General features: G+C 36.5%; 2 protein-coding genes across 2 annotated transcripts; both read left to right on the forward strand.

Moving 5' to 3' along the window:
• The first annotated feature begins 981 nt into the window (after positions 1-981).
• LOC114242680 (chymotrypsin-2) lies at positions 982-6,684 on the forward strand. The gene is made up of 4 exons (XM_089733473.1): positions 982-1,102; positions 2,549-2,795; positions 3,326-3,472; positions 6,493-6,684. The coding sequence occupies exons 2-4, from the start codon at positions 2,565-2,567 to the stop codon at positions 6,637-6,639; spliced, it is 525 nt and encodes a 174-aa protein (XP_089589599.1). The 5' UTR covers positions 982-1,102; positions 2,549-2,564; the 3' UTR covers positions 6,640-6,684.
• A 12,222-nt stretch (positions 6,685-18,906) lies between these two features.
• Positions 18,907-20,847, forward strand: LOC114242611 (uncharacterized). The gene is made up of 4 exons (XM_028173837.2): positions 18,907-19,146; positions 19,706-20,067; positions 20,267-20,431; positions 20,565-20,847. The coding sequence occupies exons 1-4, from the start codon at positions 19,059-19,061 to the stop codon at positions 20,829-20,831; spliced, it is 882 nt and encodes a 293-aa protein (XP_028029638.2). The 5' UTR covers positions 18,907-19,058; the 3' UTR covers positions 20,832-20,847.
• Positions 20,848-21,202: the final 355 nt, after the last annotated feature.

A 21,202-nucleotide genomic window follows, 5' to 3' on the forward strand; every position in this document is an offset into this window, starting at 1 on the left:
ACTCAGACGACCTATTGAGGTTCGCGGGAATCAGCTGGATGTAAGCAGCGCAAGACCGATCTTTGTGGCGATGGAGGCTTATGCCAGTGGACGTCTGTGGGTTGATGTAATAGAATAGAATAGAAAAAAACAAGGTTTAAACATTTATTTACGTTTTTACAAAGTGCTTAATTTGTTAACGTTCATAATAATGCTAATTACTTAATATAGAATTATAACTATTTCAAACACCAGAAAAAAACTAAGATAAAAATCTCCCATTAGTACAAAAACCCAATTTACATCGTACAGTGTACTCTGATTGATTCGATGGCTTGCGATGAAACTCTCAGCGCAATTAGTGTTTGAAAAAAATCTACCGACGAGGTCTGATTACTGATGCAGAGATATTCATTTAACTCGATCGCTATCTTCCATTTATTTTCTTCCTTGCCTTTTTACAGCACATTTCGTTCCCCAGAGATGCACGTACTACAACATAATGTTTTATTCTCGTAGACTTAAAACATTTAATTAGCGCGTAGAGTTAAACGTACAAACGCCGTGTAAACATTTAGGCTGCCAACTATCGGTCCTAGTGAAAATAAAATCATTGGCAAGTGCCCAGTATTGAAAGTTTATAGCCGTAGAAAACTTTTGTTGGCAGAATTTATTTTTGACCATTCGTAAACAACGCAACAATTTAGGGTGCTTAGTGCGTGTTTTTTGACGTTCTCGATAGCGTAAAAGTTAACTCAAATTTGTATGGATTTGGAACGTTTGCTTACCTTTGTCGCTAAGGGCGCTGTACCAACTGCATACAAATTCGAGTTAACTTTTACGCTATCGAGAACGCTAAAACACTCGCACTAAACACACAGATTGTGATTAAAAGGTGTTTAAGAATCATATCATGTCACAGGATTGTGTGTTTAATTTCAGCATTCGTATTACGTGGGTTCGAGAGCCCGTTTTTAGCACCGCGAGTGGTAGGCGGTGTGACTGTACCAGATGGTCGTATCCCTTATCAGGCGTCTCTGCGAACACTCTTCAATTCTCACTTTTGTGGCGGAAGTATCCTTAACGAGAAATGGGTTTTGACTGCCGCACACTGTACTGTTGGGTGAGTTATTAATACGCTTTTATTAGCTTCAGACGTATGTATGTTAGTATGTAACGGAATCTTTAAACGTGATTTTGACCCCCTTCAAAACGTCGGATTAACTCGAAATTTGGTATACTTATTAAGGACCGATGACAATTCAATACTAAAAAATAGGAAAAAATTGAAATTCAACTAAAAAATGAAAAATAAATAATAGTTTAAATAAACTAACCGAATTCGCTTTTATAGAAAATCCAACTAAAAAATAGTTTTCATGGTATCAGTAGTTATAAATATTTTATGAACAGATATGAGCAAAAGGGTTATCTTATACCTTTAAACGAGCAATGCTTGTATATTAATATATATGTATAATATAATCTAAATCTCGGAAACGGCTCCAACGATTTTCATAAAATTTAGTATACAGAGGATTTCGGTTATATATATATACAAGAATTGCTCGTTTAAAGGTATAAGATTTTTGCAACTAGCCGCTTTAAAGACAAAACAAGATGGCGTTATCAAAAAAAAACCGGTCATTGTCTAGTTTTGATAATATCCTCAAAAGCGCCCCACGCTTTTTTACAATAAAATCATTTTTTCTTACACTATTTTTAATTCAAATTTATTAAAATTTATTTTCTATTTTTAGTTGGATTTTCTATAAAAGCGTATTTTGTTAATTTTTGAAACAATTTTTTTTTTTAACTTCGAAATCCACATCAATACTGCAAAGATAAAACAGTTCAATAACTTTTTCTACTCCGTTTGTCAGCTTTCTTTGTTATTAACGAAATCTAGTATTCAAATTTAAAGTGATTGGAAACGCTTTTGTGGAAAACGTTAAGAATAAAACAAAAGAAAGAGTACATGAATGAGAGCAATATGAAAAAATCAAAAAACATGAAGTAAATCCAAGTCTTGAGTTGTCAACGATTAAATTTTTTTATCGAAGTACATCGGTTCTCATTATATTTATTATATAATGGGAAATGCTCTGAGTAATTGTCCGAGATTGTGCGTCATTTCCTTTGTACAATGACGCCATCCTTTCACCCGATTTTATCCATGCTACCTGGGACCGCTATGCTCATCCACAATGCGTTTCCAGTCGTCATTTTTGCCATGACATGACGTTGACGGCTTTTTGCTGACAGCTAACGCAGAACTGAGCGTGAATCTTAAAGAGAATCTTTTTACTGGTAGTAAGACCTCTTGTGAGTCTGCATGGGTAGGTACCACCACCCCGCCTATTTCTGCCGTGAAGCAGTAATGCGTTTCGATTTGAAGGGTGGGGCAGCCGCTGTAACTATACTGAGACCTTAGTACTTATATCTCAAGGTGGTTGGCGCATTTACGTTGTAGATGTCTATGGGCTCCAGTAACCACTTAACATCAGGTGGGCTGTGAGCTCGTCCTCAAACCAATAAAAAAAATAAAAAAAGAGATAAACTTTTACAGCCAATCAGGTTTGACAATGCAAGTTGTGGTTGGAACAAACAATCTCCACATAGGCGGCGAGCACCACTCCGTCGAGTCGATCATCATACATAGTGACTACAACAGCATGGCCATCAGCAATGACGTCAGCCTGGTGAAGGTATCTAATGACATCGTGTTCAATGATAACGTTCAGCCAATACAACTGCCTGACGATGACACGGACGTCGGAGCTGACGTCATGCTGAGTGGGTGGGGGAGACTTTCGGTGAGTTCTTAATGCTACAACGTTTTTTACTCGGTCAACCATTTTTCTGTCAACTATGATTTCATTGGGTTGTTTTTACCCACTGTACTGTATTAAAAATATCATTTTATTTCCCCCATTGTAGGGAGACTAGCGTACGGCCTAGGGTATGATAAGTAATCACCCTGGCTCATGGACATCAGCAATGATAGGTTCACAGCGAAGCCATTGCCAAATCATAAAAAATTCAATATTGACGCCACTTAATGTTTTACCCTTTTTTTATTTTGGCCCTTATTATTCATCTATGTGTCTATAATGGAATATTTCATAGTAATTTTAATTAAATCCAAGACATCCGAAGAACTTCAGATTTTACGCACGCGTTGAGGATCAATGATAATATATTAATATCATTAGTTTGACCTAATAGCCTTACCAGAATAAAAAAATACAACCCTGCTTTTACAACGTTTTTATTTTATTTTAATTATAACATACTGTTTGTGTATCATATACTGCTTACGTCAGTAATCAATTTTCTGATACAGTATCCAGGGGTATACCCTAATCACCTGCAAATGCTAAATCTGACATCTCTGAGTGTAGAGCTATGCCAGGATATCTTCGTTGGCATCAACCCTGTATTCTCGACTCAGATATGCGCCATGACCAAGGTTGGAGAAGGAGCATGCCACGTGAGTTCTGGACTTATCTGATTTTTAAGCACATCACTTTTCTTCAGCTATTAATACTATCGCACCACCAACCAGTGAAGCAGACTTTTTTTTCTACCTTTGCTGATAGCCTTGAGAGGCTATTTCAGCTTCACCCTAAAGTTTGTAGATGAGCTTACGGGGCTTAAACCGGAGTGTTGCTAACACTGACCCTAGCAAGAGCAGTGCTTCGCAGAATCTACCACCGGATCGGAAACGCGACCCACTGAGAAGATCCGGCGAGAAACTCAGTGGGCTGTATCTATGGGTTAATTCGCTCGTCGAGCCCTTCGTCGCAAGCAATGGGTTCGACGAGGACGGTGACCGGTACTTGTGGTGCCTAAAAGTACCGTTAATGGATCAGGAGAATCCGTAATGACGTGCTTTGGGTGACGTCGACGGCTTACCATTCGGTCTACAGGATCGGGTATGCAGTTTCCAGCGGCCACGACAAGAGGGTTCTCATGTCGTGCCGCCTTCTCGAAGTGGCGCAACGATGCCGACTGTAGATACTTACTGACAGAGTCGAGCTCCAGATCATCGTGGAGATCCACGTTCCTCAGGAACCATGGCTGTCCGACGGCTGTCCTGCAGAATCGGGATTGAATAACCTGAAGGGGCTTCAAGTTGGTGCGGGCCACGTGAACGAACACCACGCTTGCATACGTCATGACGGGGCATATGCAAGTTTTGTAGAGAGTTACCTTATTACGGAGGGACAGTTTGCTTAGTTTGCAAAGCATAGGGTAGCGACGTTCTAATATAAAGACAGCCCGGTCGCCTACCGTTTTGATATGGGGACAGAATTTCATCCCTCACCCAAACTATTTGGCTTTGGAGTCAATTCCTCTCCTTTTTCATTGGAGATGTGTGGAAAGTCCTTAGCAACAGACAGCGACTAGTCTATTCTCCTACTAGTGTAACTACTCTCCCTTAAATTAACATCACACCTGATCACACCCACCGGCCGTGAGATCATCTGCCCATATAAGCAATAAAGAATAGGCCTAATCCGCATGTGCACAATAGCAATAAAAAGAAACAAAAAGCAAATGTCGCGTCGTCCCAAAATCAACAGTAACTTCAGTTTGTAGCAGTATCACACCACTCTTTTTAACAAACGTCTGCAGATCCTTCCTTTAGATTTCATTTGTAGTACCGATCGATGAACCACCATGAGGTTTTACGTCCGTCATACTTATTCCTGCGGCAAATTAATAGGATATTCTTATTATTATTATTCTTATTCCGGTCCGAATGCTCGCTATAACTATGCAACTCAACTGTATCGAATTTCTCGGTGGGTGGTGCTTCCCACGCATTTGGCTGGCGGTTCGAGAACTAATCGTTTTTATTATTGCTTAAATGAGTGAAGGCATCAATATAAACGGCGAATACATCACACACCTTCGATTTGCTGACGATATAGTAGTCATGGCTGAATCGCTGGAAGATTTGGGACAGATGCTCGGAGACCTCAATAGAGTTTCTCAACGAGTGGGCCTTAAAATGAATATGGATAAAACGAAAATCATGTTCAATGTCCATGTTAAGCCCACCGCAGTTACTGTTGGGAACTCTACTCTTGAAGTTGTAGACGACTATATATACCTGGGACAGGTAGTCCGATTAGTTAAGTCCAACTTTGAGAGAGAGGTCAGTAGGCGGATCCAACTCGGCTGGGCTACGTTCGGTAAATTAAGAAATGTGTTCTCTTCCAAAATCCCTCAGTGCCTAAAGACAAAGGTGTACAACCAATGTGTGTTGCCAGTGATGACTTACGGTTCCAAGACGTGGTGCTTCACAAGGGATCTTTTCAGGAAGCTTAGCGTCGCGCAGCTAGTTATGGAGAGGGCTATGCTTGGTATTTCTCTAAGAGATCGAATCAGAAATAAGGAGATCCGTAGAAGAACCAAAGTTGCTGACATAGCCCGTAGGATTAGCAAGCTGAAGTGGCAGTGGGCTGGCCACATAGCGCGAAGATCGGACGGCCGATGGGGCAGAAAGATCCTCGAGTGGAGACCACGTACTGGCAAATGCAGTGTGGGACGGCCACCTACCAGATGGACTGACGAAAATTGCTGGCACGTTGGATGCAGGTGGCAACGGACCGGCCGCACTGGACATCAGTTGGAGAGGCCTATGTTCAGCAGTGGACAGCAGACAGGCTGAGATGCTGATGATGAAATGAGTGAACTAGCTCACTTCTGGCTCGTCTTGTGTTAATTGGTTTCTCGAGCCCATGGAAATCAACAACATAGATCACCTTGAGATATCAGTTCTAAGTCTCAGTTTTACAGCATTACTGCTTCACGGCAAAAGTAGATAGCTTGGTAATGCATACTTACTCGTGCGGGCTCACAAAACGCCTTAACATAAAGCTCGCTAACGATAATTAAAAAAAACATTTGTCTATTCCATGGTGTAATGTGATCCTATAGCATACCTTTGCCTTTCGATGTATGTACTTAGAACGAAATGAAAAAAAAAAGCAAATATAGATTAAATAAGATAGACTTATATTGAGTGAGTCCGGAGCTATCCCTTCATAGGCCATAACGACCTGGGAAGTATATCTATAAAATCATTACTATATTATTTTAACTGTTTTAATAAGGAAAACATGAAATAAAAAATTAGCATGTTTTCATTCTATTTCTTATCTTGCGGTAGGTAGCGGCTTGGCTCTGCCCCTGGCATTGCTGAAGTCCATGGGCGTAACCACTCACCATCAGGTGGGCCGTATGCTCGTCTGCCTACAAGGGCAATAAAATATATATATATCGTCAGGCTAAAAATAATGACCTTATAAGGAAGCGTTCAGAATTATCTGCAAAAAGGCTTTTCTTCAAATACTCCCTTCGCCATTCAAAGTGTTAATTCACTCTATACATTGATTTAGCAAAATATCCTTTAGAAAATCCTTTTAGAGAAAACACTGTCTCGTTTTCCAATAATTTCAAAAAAAATGGTAAATTCAAATCGAGGTGTTTTAATTACAGGGCGATTCTGGTGGTCCGTTGGTGGAAGGAAACACGGTGGTGGGCGTGGTGTCCTGGGGCATGCCGTGTGCTCGTGGCTACCCCGATGTATACTCTAGGGTATTCGCTTTTAAAGACTGGATATTAGAGAAAATGGAACAAAACTAACTTTTTGTTTAAATACTGGCGATTATCTTGAAGAATCTGCGCTATTAATTGTGTATGAATTTACCGAAGACAGAAAAAAAATGTATATAAGTGATAAATAAAACTAAATATTATTTATTAAATGAGATGCTGATTTTTTATTTAGCTTCAAATCAAACTAAAGGATATTCTCTGGTAGGTAATAAATAGTGTTGTCATTCTAGTTTTTCGTAATTTTTTTATTTCATTATGGCAATCGGATTCCTGCAATGCTATTGTTGACATAAATAAGATTACTAACTAAGTCATAATTTATTGGCATTATGGTATCATTATGGTAGGCGTCGGCTTGGCTCTGCCCCTGGCATTACTGAAGTCCATGGGCAACGCTAACCACTCACAAAAAGGTAGGCCGTATGCTCGTCAGTCTGCCTACAAGGGCAAAAATTTTATTTATTAAATTATGCTTTTTGGATACTTAACTCTAATAATTTACTTACTTTGAAATGTGAGATGGCACGGAATTAAATAAAGTTGATTCCTTTGAAGTATATTAAGTATGAAATGGAAATTGAAAGGAAATAAAATGGAACAAGATGTAATGAAATAAAGTCCCTCTGACAAGATGGAAATTTACTAAAATTTTTGGAATTTTTTTACGCCGTGAAGACATGTTTTTTCGATTTTGCTTCTTATTCCCACACTTGAGCACTTTAGCAAATACCAAATGCTTAATAAGTTTCTACTATAGGTATATAGCGCGTTTAATTGCGACGAAACGCGAAATTCTTGTTTACACATTTTCTTCCCAATATAAATATGCATGAGAGTGCAGAACCCCAAACAGTTTTGAGAAAAACGCAACTCAATCAAATAATACGAACAAGGCTTTCAATAAATTAGCTGATTATATTATCAAACTTCAAACTAAAGGAGATTGTGTAGTAAAAATTTATTTACTTAAAAAAATCTGCGCAAGCTGCCCTTGAGTTGTAAGATCTCCTTTGGAGGCGCTCGGGCAGCTGTTAGCTAATCCCACCCCTCCTGGCTGAGCCTCTGCTCGCCCACCTGTCCTGGTGAAACTACAGAAGCCTCCGAGCCACCAGTAATCCTTCATTCGTAAGAAAATAAAATAAAAGAAAGGAATATAATAAAAAACTTACTAGTAAAATTCAAAAGCTACGTTATCCATTATGTTAACTGAAGACTCTACCTTCATTTGCAATTCAAACATTAATGTATACGCGAACAATTATTTCATAAACATAATTTCATAATATTACGAAGAAAATTCCATCGCGTTCTTCAAACAAAATTATTCCCTATACAAATATTTTTCGAGCAACATTATTCAAACACTCCCCCTACTTTCTGTGTTGTTATTATACAACAGATAATCTTCAGCTACGTCTCCGCGATCGACTCCAGCTTCAACCGAGTGCTATTGAAAATTTTCGGGCTTTCCGATAATCTATTAAAAGACAATATGCGTATTTATTTATTGTATTGTATGTATCGATAACTACACATTTGCGAGTCTTAAGGATGAGAGATGGACCATAAAAATAACATTTTGGAGAGGCCCACTAGGTAAAAGGAACAGAGGTAGACCACTGACTCGTTGGGAAGATGAGATTATAAGGACAGCCGGTCCAAACTGGAAAAAGATCGCACAGGACATAGACAATTGGGCATCATTGGAGGGAGCCTTTACCCAATACGGGGTTCTACATAAAACTACCAAAGTATATTAAATTAGTTAAGTGATCATGCTTGTTAATCTTTAATATCTATATATAAAAATGAATTGCTGTTCGTTAGTCTCGCTAAAACTCGAGACGGCTGGACCGATTTGGCTAATTTTGGTCTTGAATTATTTGTGGAAGTCCACAGAAGGTTTAAAAGGTAGATAAATATGAAAATGCTGGGAATTAAATAAAAATTACAATTTTGTTTTTCCTTTGACGTTTCCCCCGTCGGACGGATTCCTTTTGTTTGTTTTAAGTTTATTTTATACAAAAGTTTAGGTCTTTTATTTATCGATTGAGGCACTACGAAGTCTTCCGGGTCAGCTAGTAACTGTTAAATTATTTAGTAGGAAATAAAATGATTATTATTATTATAACTACACATTCAAAATGATTCTTTAATCAACTAATGCTAATCGTTAAAAGATTTTTAATCGTTAGGACTCAGGCGGACCGGCATTTTCAACATCAAATGAAACTAAATAATTCTCTCAGCTTGAGGTCGTGAGCTCATCTACTAGTCCGTGAATAGTTTGAATAGCCTCTTAAGCTACCAACGAATAGGTAGAGAAAAAACCTCTAAAGAAACGTAAATCTAACCCTAACGTAAATTTAAGTTTATGGCTAGTAATAAATGTAATGTTACGTGCTGGGGTTCGAGATAAATATGATGATGATTGATGAACAAAACTCTTTTTTTTTATTGCTTAGATGGGTGGACGAGGTTTTTTATTGCTTAGATGGGTGGATCAGGTGGGCTGTGAGCCCACCTGGTGTTAAGTGTAAGTAAGTTACTGGAGCCCATAGACGTCTACGACGTAAATGCGCCACCCACCTTGAGATATCACTTCTAAGGTCTCAGTATAGTTACAACGGCTGCCCCGCCCTTCAAACCGAAACGCATTACTGCTTCACGGCAGAAATAGGCAGAGTGGTGGTACCTATCTGCGCGGAGTCACAAGAGGTCCTACCACCAGTAAAACTTGTATGGTAGACGAGTTTGTACTTGGATATATGAGGGCGTCAGCGCAAAAGTGGCCTAAGCTTGATATAGTTAATATAGAGATAACGAGGCTTGAATTTTTTACTTTTACACTGCTCCGTAGGCAAAAACAATACGCGCAAAAACAATGCTTACAAATCCATTAGGGTGAAATTTCACGGCCACTTTTGCGCTGACGGCCTCATATGTATTTAAGAAAATCGTCTCATCTTTCGTAATGCTAAACATTTTTACAGCCCACAACAGAGGCTACTGTTGTGACTTTCTTTTCCATATTCTATTATCTGAATTATACTTGAACACATTGTCATTTTACCTATCATTATTATATATTACGTTATCTATATATTAATACGTGAAGCAAAAACTTTGTATCACTTTTTACGAAAATTGCGCGGACAGAGGAGTATGAAATTTTCCACACTTATAGAGAATATAGAGAAGAAGTGCTAATATATTTTTTAAATAATGCATAAAAGATACTTTAAATCAATAAAGAAAACATTACACGCACTACATACCATGTATTTAACGCACACACGCATGCATACTATTTATTGTCAAACTTTTGTTCTTGACGTCTGTTGTCAAATTGAGAATAGATTAAATATTGTTTGTCTTTGTTAATATTTTTTATAGTGTAGGCTTGGCGAAATTCGTATAAAATAGAATCATAATAGTGTACAAACTTACAATTCCAATTAATTATAGTCGAATTTCGACTACTACGGGACCTCTAGTTTGAATTGTACTTCGAACGCATTGTCATTTTACTACCTATCATTATTATATCTTACGCCTTGAGAACCATGTTTTATTATCGCTACCTCATGCATACATAGCCAAATAAATTTGTAATAACATAGTAATTGTATAGCGTTAGTATGAAGGAACGTGACTTTAATTTAGAATTCAATGTAAAAACGTTTCCTTTTGCAATGGGCGTTAACTGGAAACGATTCGTAATATCCCACTCTATTTTTACTGTTATTACGAACATAATATTATTATATCCATTAAAGGATTGATAAGTGCATCTCCTTGGAGCTATTCGGAGACAATGAAGCCTCAATAGAGTCGTTTCCAACCAAATGGAACGGACGTAATTACTTTTACAATTTACGATACGATTTTCTTTTTTTGCGAATGGGTTTTGTGTGGTTTTTATACTTCGTTAAGCCCTTATAACAGGGGTCGGGGAACCGGGGTATATTACCCCAAATGGGGAAAAATTAAATTTTTGGGGGGTAAAAATGAATTTTTTTGAGTAAAAAGTATATATTGAAGTGAAACTTCTTTAGAATCGTTAAATTTTTAGTTATTATTTTCTTTTCAAAATTATCATGGGGGCAATAATATGAAAGATGCTAAAAAGAAGCGATGTCGTTTTTTTTTTGTTCTACGCCATGGGGTAATATTAACTTACACAAAAATATTCTGGGGTAATAATTAAAAAAGTTCCCCGACCGCTGCTTTATAAGATTTTAATATATCAGTGTCTAATCAAAATCTCCATTTAATACCTGCAATACTCCTTACCCTACCTCTCTGTGCCGTGAAATCTTTATACAATCCAAATCAATAAAAAATTGTCACTCACCTTTAAATTTTCAAGTTACATAATATTTTGGTGTAAAGCCTATGGGCTCTAGGTCTAACCAAGATAATCGAAGAACATTTCAAAGTTTATTTGCTACCCGAAATTAATGAAATATTTACCTGGCGACTATTTTTTTTTCTATCTAAACTGGTAGCCTTGAGAGGCTTTGCCAGCGTAACCGAGCGAATAGGTGAGCTCACGGGGCTCTAACCTGGGGACGTTGCTAACACTATCCCTAGCAAGAACAGTGCTTCCCAGAATCTACCGCCGAATCGGAAACACTACCCACTGAGAAGGTCCGGCGAGAAAATCAGCGGGCTGTGTCTATGAGGGTAACTAGCATCGGACTCAAATGTAAATTATACCACGATTTTTAAAAATCGTATCGTGTAAATGTCACTTAAATTCTATGCAACTGAAAGTGGCCATAAAGAACGTAGTAACTCGCGAGTCTTCTGTATGTTAATGCGCTTCAGTAGACGACATACCTCTATAAAGTTCCACTTCAATGGTTTTAGAGATTGAGCTTAGGGTGCTCTCACTCGCTAAGCAATATAGTTTCAGCTGAAGCTAATACGTGAGCTTTTTCTAAGGTAATAATATTTGCTTGAGTGTAAAGGAAACTTCCCTTAACACTAATTTCTTAATTGTAAAACAAAGTAAAGTGTTCTATTTAAGTTAAATAAACGATAGTAGTGTTCAAATAAGACATTTTGCAAAGTATTAAAAATACCAAAACAGTCACGAAACTCTTAATTAGACATTTGCGCCCATGTTCATAAAACAAACACTTTTCAACAACTAACCTCAGCACCTCGCTAACGTATCCTTGATCGACTGACTATACGTAACTATACTGAGACCTTAGAACTCATATCTCAAGGTGGGTGGCGGCATTTACGTTGTAGATGTCTATGGGCTCCAGTAACCACTTGACACCAGGTGGGCTGTGAGCTCGTCCAACCAACTAAGCAATAAAAAAGTCAATGTAATTTTAAGATAAATAATACGAGTGTTGAAAGTTGGAAAAGGTATTCCCATCTCTTCTAGTAAACCATTGGAAGGAAGCACGAAATTATTTTAAAATATAATATGGCTTTCTTATGTAAACAACACAAATAAATAGATATTTTTTTATGTGACCATTGTATTTCACGATAGTTCATAAATTATTCTAAATATTCAATCGTTACGTAGTCTTTTCATGAAAACGAATGTGTTCCATTAAAAGTTTAGATGGCCATTACACAATAAGCCACATCACTTCGTTCAAACCCCCTTTAACCTCCTCAAGGCTGTAACCGTTTGATGTCTATGGCCTCTGTATACCAGGAGCAGAAGCTCTTTCACTTATCTGGACCAATAAATAAGGTTTGCTGGTTCGAAAGTGAATTTTAGTTAGTATAAAAAAAACATTTACTTGATGGCCATTTTCTCATTTGCCAATGTTCATAACTAATAATAATTTATTTCGTGTGCTTATTCCCATGATATACTTTTAAATTAGTTGCAGTAATTTGTTATTTATATAATTAACTGAAGGTCATAATTATTGAAGATTAATTGATTGATTGATTGATTGGTTCAATGATTAATTGAAGATGATACATAATAAATTGTAGCGTTCATCAGATTATGATATTGTTATTGTTACTACACGAATTTCTATACTAACTTTTGATACTATTCTTCTACTACTACTGTTTTTTTGATGCACTTAAACACATATTATGTTACAAACAGTTTAAATAGATACTAGAATTATTAAGTAGATAAATAAAACAACCTTTTTACAGAACGTATCTCTAATTTATGCATACTTTTCTCGAAACTGGCAAGTATAAGAATTAAAAAAAGTTTTACCCAAAAGCGGTTTACGGAGTTCTTTGTTTTTTTTCATTTTATATCTTAAACTTTCATGCTTTAATAAGATAACATTATGCTCGGCGTTTACTTTAAGTTGTTTAACGCTTCCAAACCCGCTTTAGAAAAATACAAGTACTCTTAGGTACTAATTAACTAATTTATAATCATCAATAATATTGTTACGAGTGACTGCCCTTGTTGTGTTGTTACGAAACTGTCCACCAAAATACTAATTAAAACTCAATTTTTTTTAATAGTTCATGTAGGCAGACAGGTATATAGTCTACCTGATGATTGCCTGATATTACCTGGTGGTTATCGTCGCCCGTAGATGTCAGCAATAGCCAAACCGCTGCCTACCATTGAGTACTCTCTGTAAGCCTCGTTTCAAGAAGGACATGTCATAGCGAAAACAATATCTAACTTAACCGACCGCGATGAGGCAAAGCAAAGCCGCCGTCGCCAGAAACATGTCTTGTCGGATCCCCCGGATTCATTCTCGGTGCTTTTAGGACCCTCAAGCACCGGTCACCGTCGACGAACCGGCCGCGATTCCGATCCTGTGATAGACTCTGCGAAACACTGCTCTTGCTAGGGCTAATGTTAGCAAATTCTCTCAGGTTGAGGCCGTGAGCTCACCCACCCGTCCGGACGTAGCTGAAATAGCCCCTTAGGCTACAAGGGAATAGGAAAGGAATATCTAACTGCAACAGTAACTTCCGATACAAACATTCCATAATAAGACCTGTAAAGTATATTTCATTTACTGAAATTTACGGAAATGATTTGACAAATGAGCCCCAGTCGATTAGATTGAAATCACATTACAGCTTTAGTTCATGAACCTTCGAGCGCCGTTGATCGAAGTTCGAAACTCGACTCGGTTAATTTCTAACTCACGTTAAGCTTTCCGAAGTTTTCTAGGACAGAAAATATAAATACATTGCAGTGTTCATTCATTCTCATTAAGGTAGAGGCCAGCGACGGACCCCCGAAAGGGTCGGGACACAACAAAAACCACGACGCCCAAACTGGGTCAGTGTGGTCTTAACAGGGTCACCGAGACCTTCGGTCTGTATATTTTCAATGTCACTCTCTAAGCCGTTGTTGACTGCAATTAAAGGTTTTGTTTCGGAGTTCTGTGTGCTTTGTACGAGTTCTTTAACGTTCACGATAGCGTAAAAGTTAGCTCGTATTTGTATGGAATGGAAACGTTTGCCTACGTTTGCCGTTAGAGACGCTGTTCCAACTGCATAGAAAATTGGGTTAACTTTTACGCTATCGAGAACGTTAAAAAACTCGCACTAAGCACACTGATACTCAAAGTTTACATTTTGAAGTTAAAATATTTAATTTGATAGGTGTTATTCACATGTTTCCTGTGTAATTGCATGTGACATAAAATAACAGGACTGGAGCCATTTTGTGGAGGACGCGCGCTTGTAAAATTACGTATAGATTGAATATTTTAAACATGAATATAAAGCAGGATCGGTGCGTAGCGAGAACATAAAGATATCTCACTCTTACCACTTCAATGTTTTGGCGGTTTCGTTGGCAATTATGTAAGTACCAAATCTTTTAATATGTTACCTTAATAGTTACCTTATAGATACCGAAAGTTTCTAATTCAACGAATTTGTGAGGACGGTTTTATACATTTAAATATACTTGAATTTTATTTTATTTTGGATAACAATATTCCGAAAAAATTCTTAAGTACATTCCGAAGTAATTCGTTTCTTCGGCTTTCGTGGCTCTAAGGACTAAACTAAAACTATTTCTAGAGTTTAATCTCGTTTTATTACTATCACTACTGTAGCTTATTCAACAATGGAATTCTCTAAACGTGATTAAACCCAAGTCAAACAAACCTCCAGACACTGCTAGTTCGTTCTATGTGAAATCAAATGTTTAGAAATATTTTTATAACATGGTGGTTGGCATTATCATATGTGTCGTGGTCGTCTGTAACCACGAAAACTATAAATTATTCAAAGCATTGGAAATTTAATATTAAAGTAGCAATAAAAAACGCAAGATAAGGCGTAAAAGTAGTTTTAATTATAATTTTTAGATAAACCTTCATCTTATTTACTTCCTCTCTCTCCTCGTCCACGGATTTACGACCCAACTGTCCTCAAGCTACTTCTATAACTAACGTTCTCCTACTTCACCGAGAAATAGCTGTATTCTTGACGATTTTCCCATTCAACTTCCTGACGCCGTCTTGAGTACTTACTGGTGGAAAGATGCTAGGCTCTTACGGTAGGCACAACGTTCCTACCTAATTCTGATGAGAATCAATAATTAGTTACTATCTGAGAGATAGAACAACTGTTTCATGACAACAAATTATCGTCTTTGTTTGACCTTTATAGCTTCCAAATTGATTCTTTCATTTTATTTTTTCAAATTCCTACTAATCATTTCATATTTAATTTGTAAACACGTGTTTACGAGAATATAAAAAAAAGCGTATCCAAATCTCATACCACTCAGGTATTGATTTGTGAAGATCAGAAGCGTGAACAACACCAAAACTCTTAGATACGGGTGCGGTGAAGGACCCTCGGGCCGCTCGCGACACAATAACGACCGCCGAGGGGCCTCAACGAACCCTTAGCTTCAACCTTGAATAAAATTTAATCCCCTCGGAAAATGAAATATCGAGTTTGGACCTTCGGTCGTTTGTTACGTTTTGTTTAAAGTTTAAAGTTCCCTCCCTATACATAGCTAAACATAGACACAGAACATAGCTAAATAATAGAAAGACAAATGTGTTATACACAATACTTATAGATTGGGGGAAAAGTCCTTTCGCATTATAGTAAGTACGAACTTGTAATAAAATCTCTTTTGCTATATACTATTTGTATCTGGCTGCTTTTGGTATCATTAAAAGTTTAAATTTTAGAGAAGATAATTCCAAATTCAAATTAGGACAATGTGTGATTTTAATTTATTTTTCTTATTGTCAAAATGAGTGAATCTAATGAAGAAATTCGATACATTTTAAAATTTTACTACAAAAGAGGTATGCAACGCAAGCCGCGAAAAAAATTTGCGATGTTTATGGACCTAGTGCAGTGTCTGTGAGAGTAGCACAAATTTGGTTTAAGCGTTTTCAATCCGGAAATTTTGATGTCAAAGATGCAAGTCGCTCTGGTCGCCCTATTACGGATAAAATAGATGCTATTTTTGAAAAAGTGGAGCATGGTCGGCATATCAGTAATTACGACGTAGCTGAAGAACTGGGAATTAACCACAAAATGGTTTTGGTGCATTTGAAAAAAACTGGGTACACAAAAAAGCTCGATATTTGGGTACCTCACGAGCTCACTGAAAGAAACCTAATGAGCCGTGTACTCATTTGTGATTCTTTATTACGACGTAATGAAACCGAACCATTTTTGAAGAAGCTGATAACTGGTGGTGAAAAGTGTATCACGTACGACAAGAACGTGCAAAAAAGGTCGTGGTCAAAGGCCGGTCAGACTTTACAGACTGTGGCGAAACCCGAGTTAACTCGAAACAAGGTGATGCTGTGTGTGTGGTGGGATTGGAAGGGCATTATTCATTATGAGCTATGAGATTAAAGCAAGAAGTTGAGAGAAAGCGGCTGGAATTAATCAACAGAAGGGGTGTGGTTTTTCATCATGATAACGCTAGACCTCACACACCCTTAGCCACTCACCAAAAATTAAGAAAGCTTGGCTGGGAGGTGTTAATGCATCCGCCGTATATTCCTGACCTTGCACCATCAGATTTCCACCAGTTTCGGTCTCTTCAGAATTCTTTACGCAGTATCAATTTAACATCACAAAAGGACTGCCAAAACCAATTGTCGCGGTATTTTAATCAGAAGCCCCAAAATTTCTATAGCAATGGGATCATGTCCCTACCTACAAGATGGCAAAAAGTTATCGAACAAAATGGTATCTACATACTTTAGTTAAATGTAAATAAACTATATTAAAAATGCTGTGAATTTTCTTAAAAAATGCGAAGAAACTTTTTCTCCCACCTATTATATGTAAAATAAAAACAAAGATAGCTCTTGGAAAATAAAAAATAAATGAATTTGTTCTTTTTGTTCTCTCAAATTACCTTTTCTAGAGAAACATAATAGTATTATTATAATCTAAAATTATCTATTGAAAACTCGCATCATATACTTGTACTTAGCAAACTGTACAGTTATTTTATTATTGACTAGCGACCCGCCCTCGCTTCGCTTCGGAAACATTAAAACACACATGAAACCAAAAAAAAAAAATTAAAAAGAAAAAAAAGTAGCCTATGTTCATCAGGGACAATGTCGGCTTCTAATGGAAAAAGAATTTTTCAAATCGGTCCAGTAGTTTCGGAGCCTATTCGAAACAAACAAACAAACAAATCTTTCCTCTTTATAATATTAGTATAGATTTAGTTATTTCTACATCAAAGTACCAAACGACATATGTGGAACTGAATTTCATCCATTTCTAAACAAAATAGTCAATGAGCCAGTTCAAAGGTGAAGATAGACAATGAGTAAGGGAAGACTGAAAAGCTTTTTGGGCGACCAATTAATTGGTCGGAGCCCCTCGGCGAGTAGATGTTTCTTTGAGTAGAACAAATATTGGAACATCGTAATAAATTGCTCACTGTATAAATATTATGTCCTATTAAAAATTTTTATCTTTACGCTTTTTCACAGATTATCCATCGCTGCAAGCATATCATTTATGTTTTGGTAGTAGGCTGTACTTTAAGCCCGCATGAACTACCATCTTACCTATTTCTGTCACATACAGTCGTGCGTTTCAGTTTGAGAGTTAGTGCAGCCGTTGTAAGATACAATTGAGATATTGTGCTCATGTCTTCAAATGGGTGGTTCATTCACAATTTGATACCTCTGAGATCTGCAATCACTTTTTGACAGATAGTTCGTTAATTATCCACGATCAGTACACATTTAAACCCGAAAAATTAAGAAAATAAAACAGTTCTCACAACTCGCTTTCCAGCCAAAAAACCAATTCAGGTAATGATTTACGAATATTTCTTTTTAAATTGATTCGTGCATTGAACATAGTCAAAGGTTTTGTCTCAAAGGCCGAAACCATGTCTGTTGTATAAATTGAAACGAAATTAGATGAAATGAAACAACAGAGTAGTTATTAGTTAAAATGAAACGAAATCGTCTCTCCGTAAAATTTTTGTTAGATATTTCAAATTTTTATTTAGGAAATTCCGCAATTTCAAAGTAAATGATTTGGAAGGAGGATAGAAGTAAGAATGATCAGCTCAGGGTATTAAAAAGGGTTTCCAGAAAAGGCGCCATAGTAGCAAATGGAAAGATTATATAAACTGCGCCTTAAACTTTTAGGTTAAAATATGAAGAAAAGAAACACTTCATACATAAATAAAATTATAAAAAATAGCTGAGATTTTAATTACTGCATATTTATTAACTACGAAAGCCACGATAAATTAAAATTTCCTACCCAACACACTTCACTCGCAACTTGTTTTAATATTTACAAATGGACACTTTTTCAACTAATCCCACAATACGGTACTCTTTATAAATTCTCCCCTTCAAAAATTTGATTGTATACTAAGAAATTTTCGGCATTTTGTATTGGAAAAATGGAACTGCTACAGCTGTCAAAGGCTCATGAAACTTTTTGGCGGGAACGTGAGGAGTGAAGCTGGGTGAACTGTTTTATTTTGTTAATTTGATGTTTGTTCAGGCTTTAATGTGTAGCCACGGTGGCTTATTAACTATTTAATTTCTGTGAAAGTACGCAAATGTGAGAAAATGGAACAAAGCCGCAGGACATAGTTTCTCGGGCTCTTCCCAAAAGTCCACTGAAAAAGTCTCAGTAAATAACAACCATTTTACTCAGAATATATTTTATTCCATATAATTTTGTTTCATTTCATTTCATACCAATCATTTAATGTCTCAAATTAATCAGTATATTTCGCTTCCAATTTTCGTAGGTAATACAGAATTACAAAAGAGTTTGTATGGTTTGATACCTTGGCCTTTCCTATTGGAAAAATAGAACTACTAGACTTCTACTGTCACTACTCGCTACACTGCTGTCACATTTCGATAAATGTGGTTTATGTACGTTTTGTAAACAAATCGTAGATACATTATCATTAATAAATCATAGATATTTTCAAATGTCCCGTACGAGTGCACGCTAGAATAATATATATTATAATGGATTTTATAATCGACACCGCTGGTGACGATGATCTGCAGCTGAAGGATGAGTTATTTGAAAAAAATGATAAACCTTATTTTATAGGTTAGTTAAAAACTGTTATCAATATATTGAAGTAAAATGAGGTATAAATAAATATATATAATCTTAAGATATTACCTAGGTACTTGGTTGAAGGGCTCGGCGAGTAAATTAACCCACACCCAGCCCACTTAATTTTTCGCCGGATCTTCTCTGTGGGTCGCATTTCCGGGGGGTAGATTCTGCGAAGCACGACTCTTGCTAGGGTTCGTGTTAGCAACGTCGTCAGGTTTTAATCCCGTGAGCTCACCTACTAGCTCTGCCTATTTTTAATCTTTTTAACTTTACTAATCGTCTTGCTTCCTAAACTGGGTACTAGTAATTTACTAGTAGTATAATAATTTGAGAGAATACACGGATAGGTACCGCCATTCTGACTACTTCGATAGCGAAACAAACACGTCCCTGCACGAAGAAATGGCGCCAGTTTGCAAAGCAAATTGAAAACAAAGGTTACAGACTTAGTATAGTGTAAATCACCATGCACAACCTCAAGAAAACCTTTGGAACCACAAACAGAGACTTTAATTTATATTTAAATATTATCTGGCTATATTTTCAGAAAAAGAAGAAACCACAAAGGCAATACTTCAACTATTTGATAAAAAGAAACAAGAACTCGATGCACAAAAAGATGCAGAGGAAGAAATACAGAAAAAGTTAAAAAGCATTAAACTAGACAGCCAATTTGAGGATTTCTTTTCAGATATGAATTGGACACAGTCTCTTATTAAAAATAAAGGAAATAAATTGAAATTTCACTTTGACCAACTAGACACTGAAACTGGCCAGCTAAAATCTAAAATCGGAGTCGTAGATGTGGAAAAAGAAATGAAAACATCTGTCTTAAAGCCCGGTTTGGAAAAACAGCACAGCTTACCAAAGTATCATGTTAATAAACACCAACTGAAAGCAATGCGAAAGGTAATTATTGTTATTATTTTTATTCTAAATCGTAATACTAGTTACAGGTAGATTACTATTTTAAAATTTGTTTTCCATGAGTGCTGCATAATGAAAATTAAAGTACTAGTTTTTTTTTTTTATGACAATTTGTTGATTCTGTCTTCAATATTTGTGAAATTAAAACATATTGCATTTGTTCTTTACTTGTTATTTTCAGAGGGAACGCGAGAAGACGAAAGGCTCACAGTGGTTTAATTTACCAGCTCCTGAAGTGACAAAAGATCTTAAGAATGACCTGCAAGTGCTCAAGATGAGATCAGCATTAGATCCGAAACATTTCTATAAGAAGAATGACATGAAAGTTTTACCCAAATACTTTCAGGTATGCTAGATATGAATGTATATCTTATTATTATCCCTTATTATTATTTAAGTTCTAGCCTTGAGCTTACTTAACTTACATTAATTATGCTCATATACAAGAAACTTGATTTTAAATATTGCCCATTTTTCAGGTTGGCCGAATCATGGATTCTCCACTTGATCATGTCAATGAGCGTGTAACAAGAAAGCAACGAAAGAGGACCATGGTTGAAGAACTCCTGGCTGATGCTGAATTCCAAAAATACAATAAAAAGAAATACAAGGAAATCATTGATGAAAAGAAAAAGACAGAATACAGAACGTTCATGAGAGACAAGAGACAAAAAAATAAAACAGAATTAAAGAAAAATAAGTTAAAAACTAAGAATACTAAAACTAAAAAATCTAGTAGTAAATAAAAAGTTATTCACGCTTTTTTTTTTGTGTTCTTCCAAAATTATATTGCTTGCTATCATTATATCAGAGCAAAGTCCATATTAAAATTAATTACCTAGAACAACTATTCTCACAAACACTACATAAAATAATTGATATTAATAAGCCTTTTTATCCAAAGACATGTGTGCCAAAACGATTCCAGAGGCCTAAACTGCAAAGCTATCCACTGATTAAAAAGTAAAACACAACCGAGCGTTGCAAGAATGCATTTGAAACTTCCAACTAACTGCCTCTTGAGGAGCATTGGCATTGATTTTGAAGTGTCTTTGGGCTCTAGGAACTAATTGTATACAGAATAAAAAGGTAATGCCAAACCAATTGCTCATATTTA

The sequence above is a fragment of the Bombyx mandarina genome, chromosome 15 (genome assembly GCF_030267445.1).
Source record: "Bombyx mandarina strain Sakado chromosome 15, ASM3026744v2".
In the NCBI taxonomy this organism is placed as follows: Eukaryota; Metazoa; Arthropoda; class Insecta; order Lepidoptera; family Bombycidae; genus Bombyx; species Bombyx mandarina.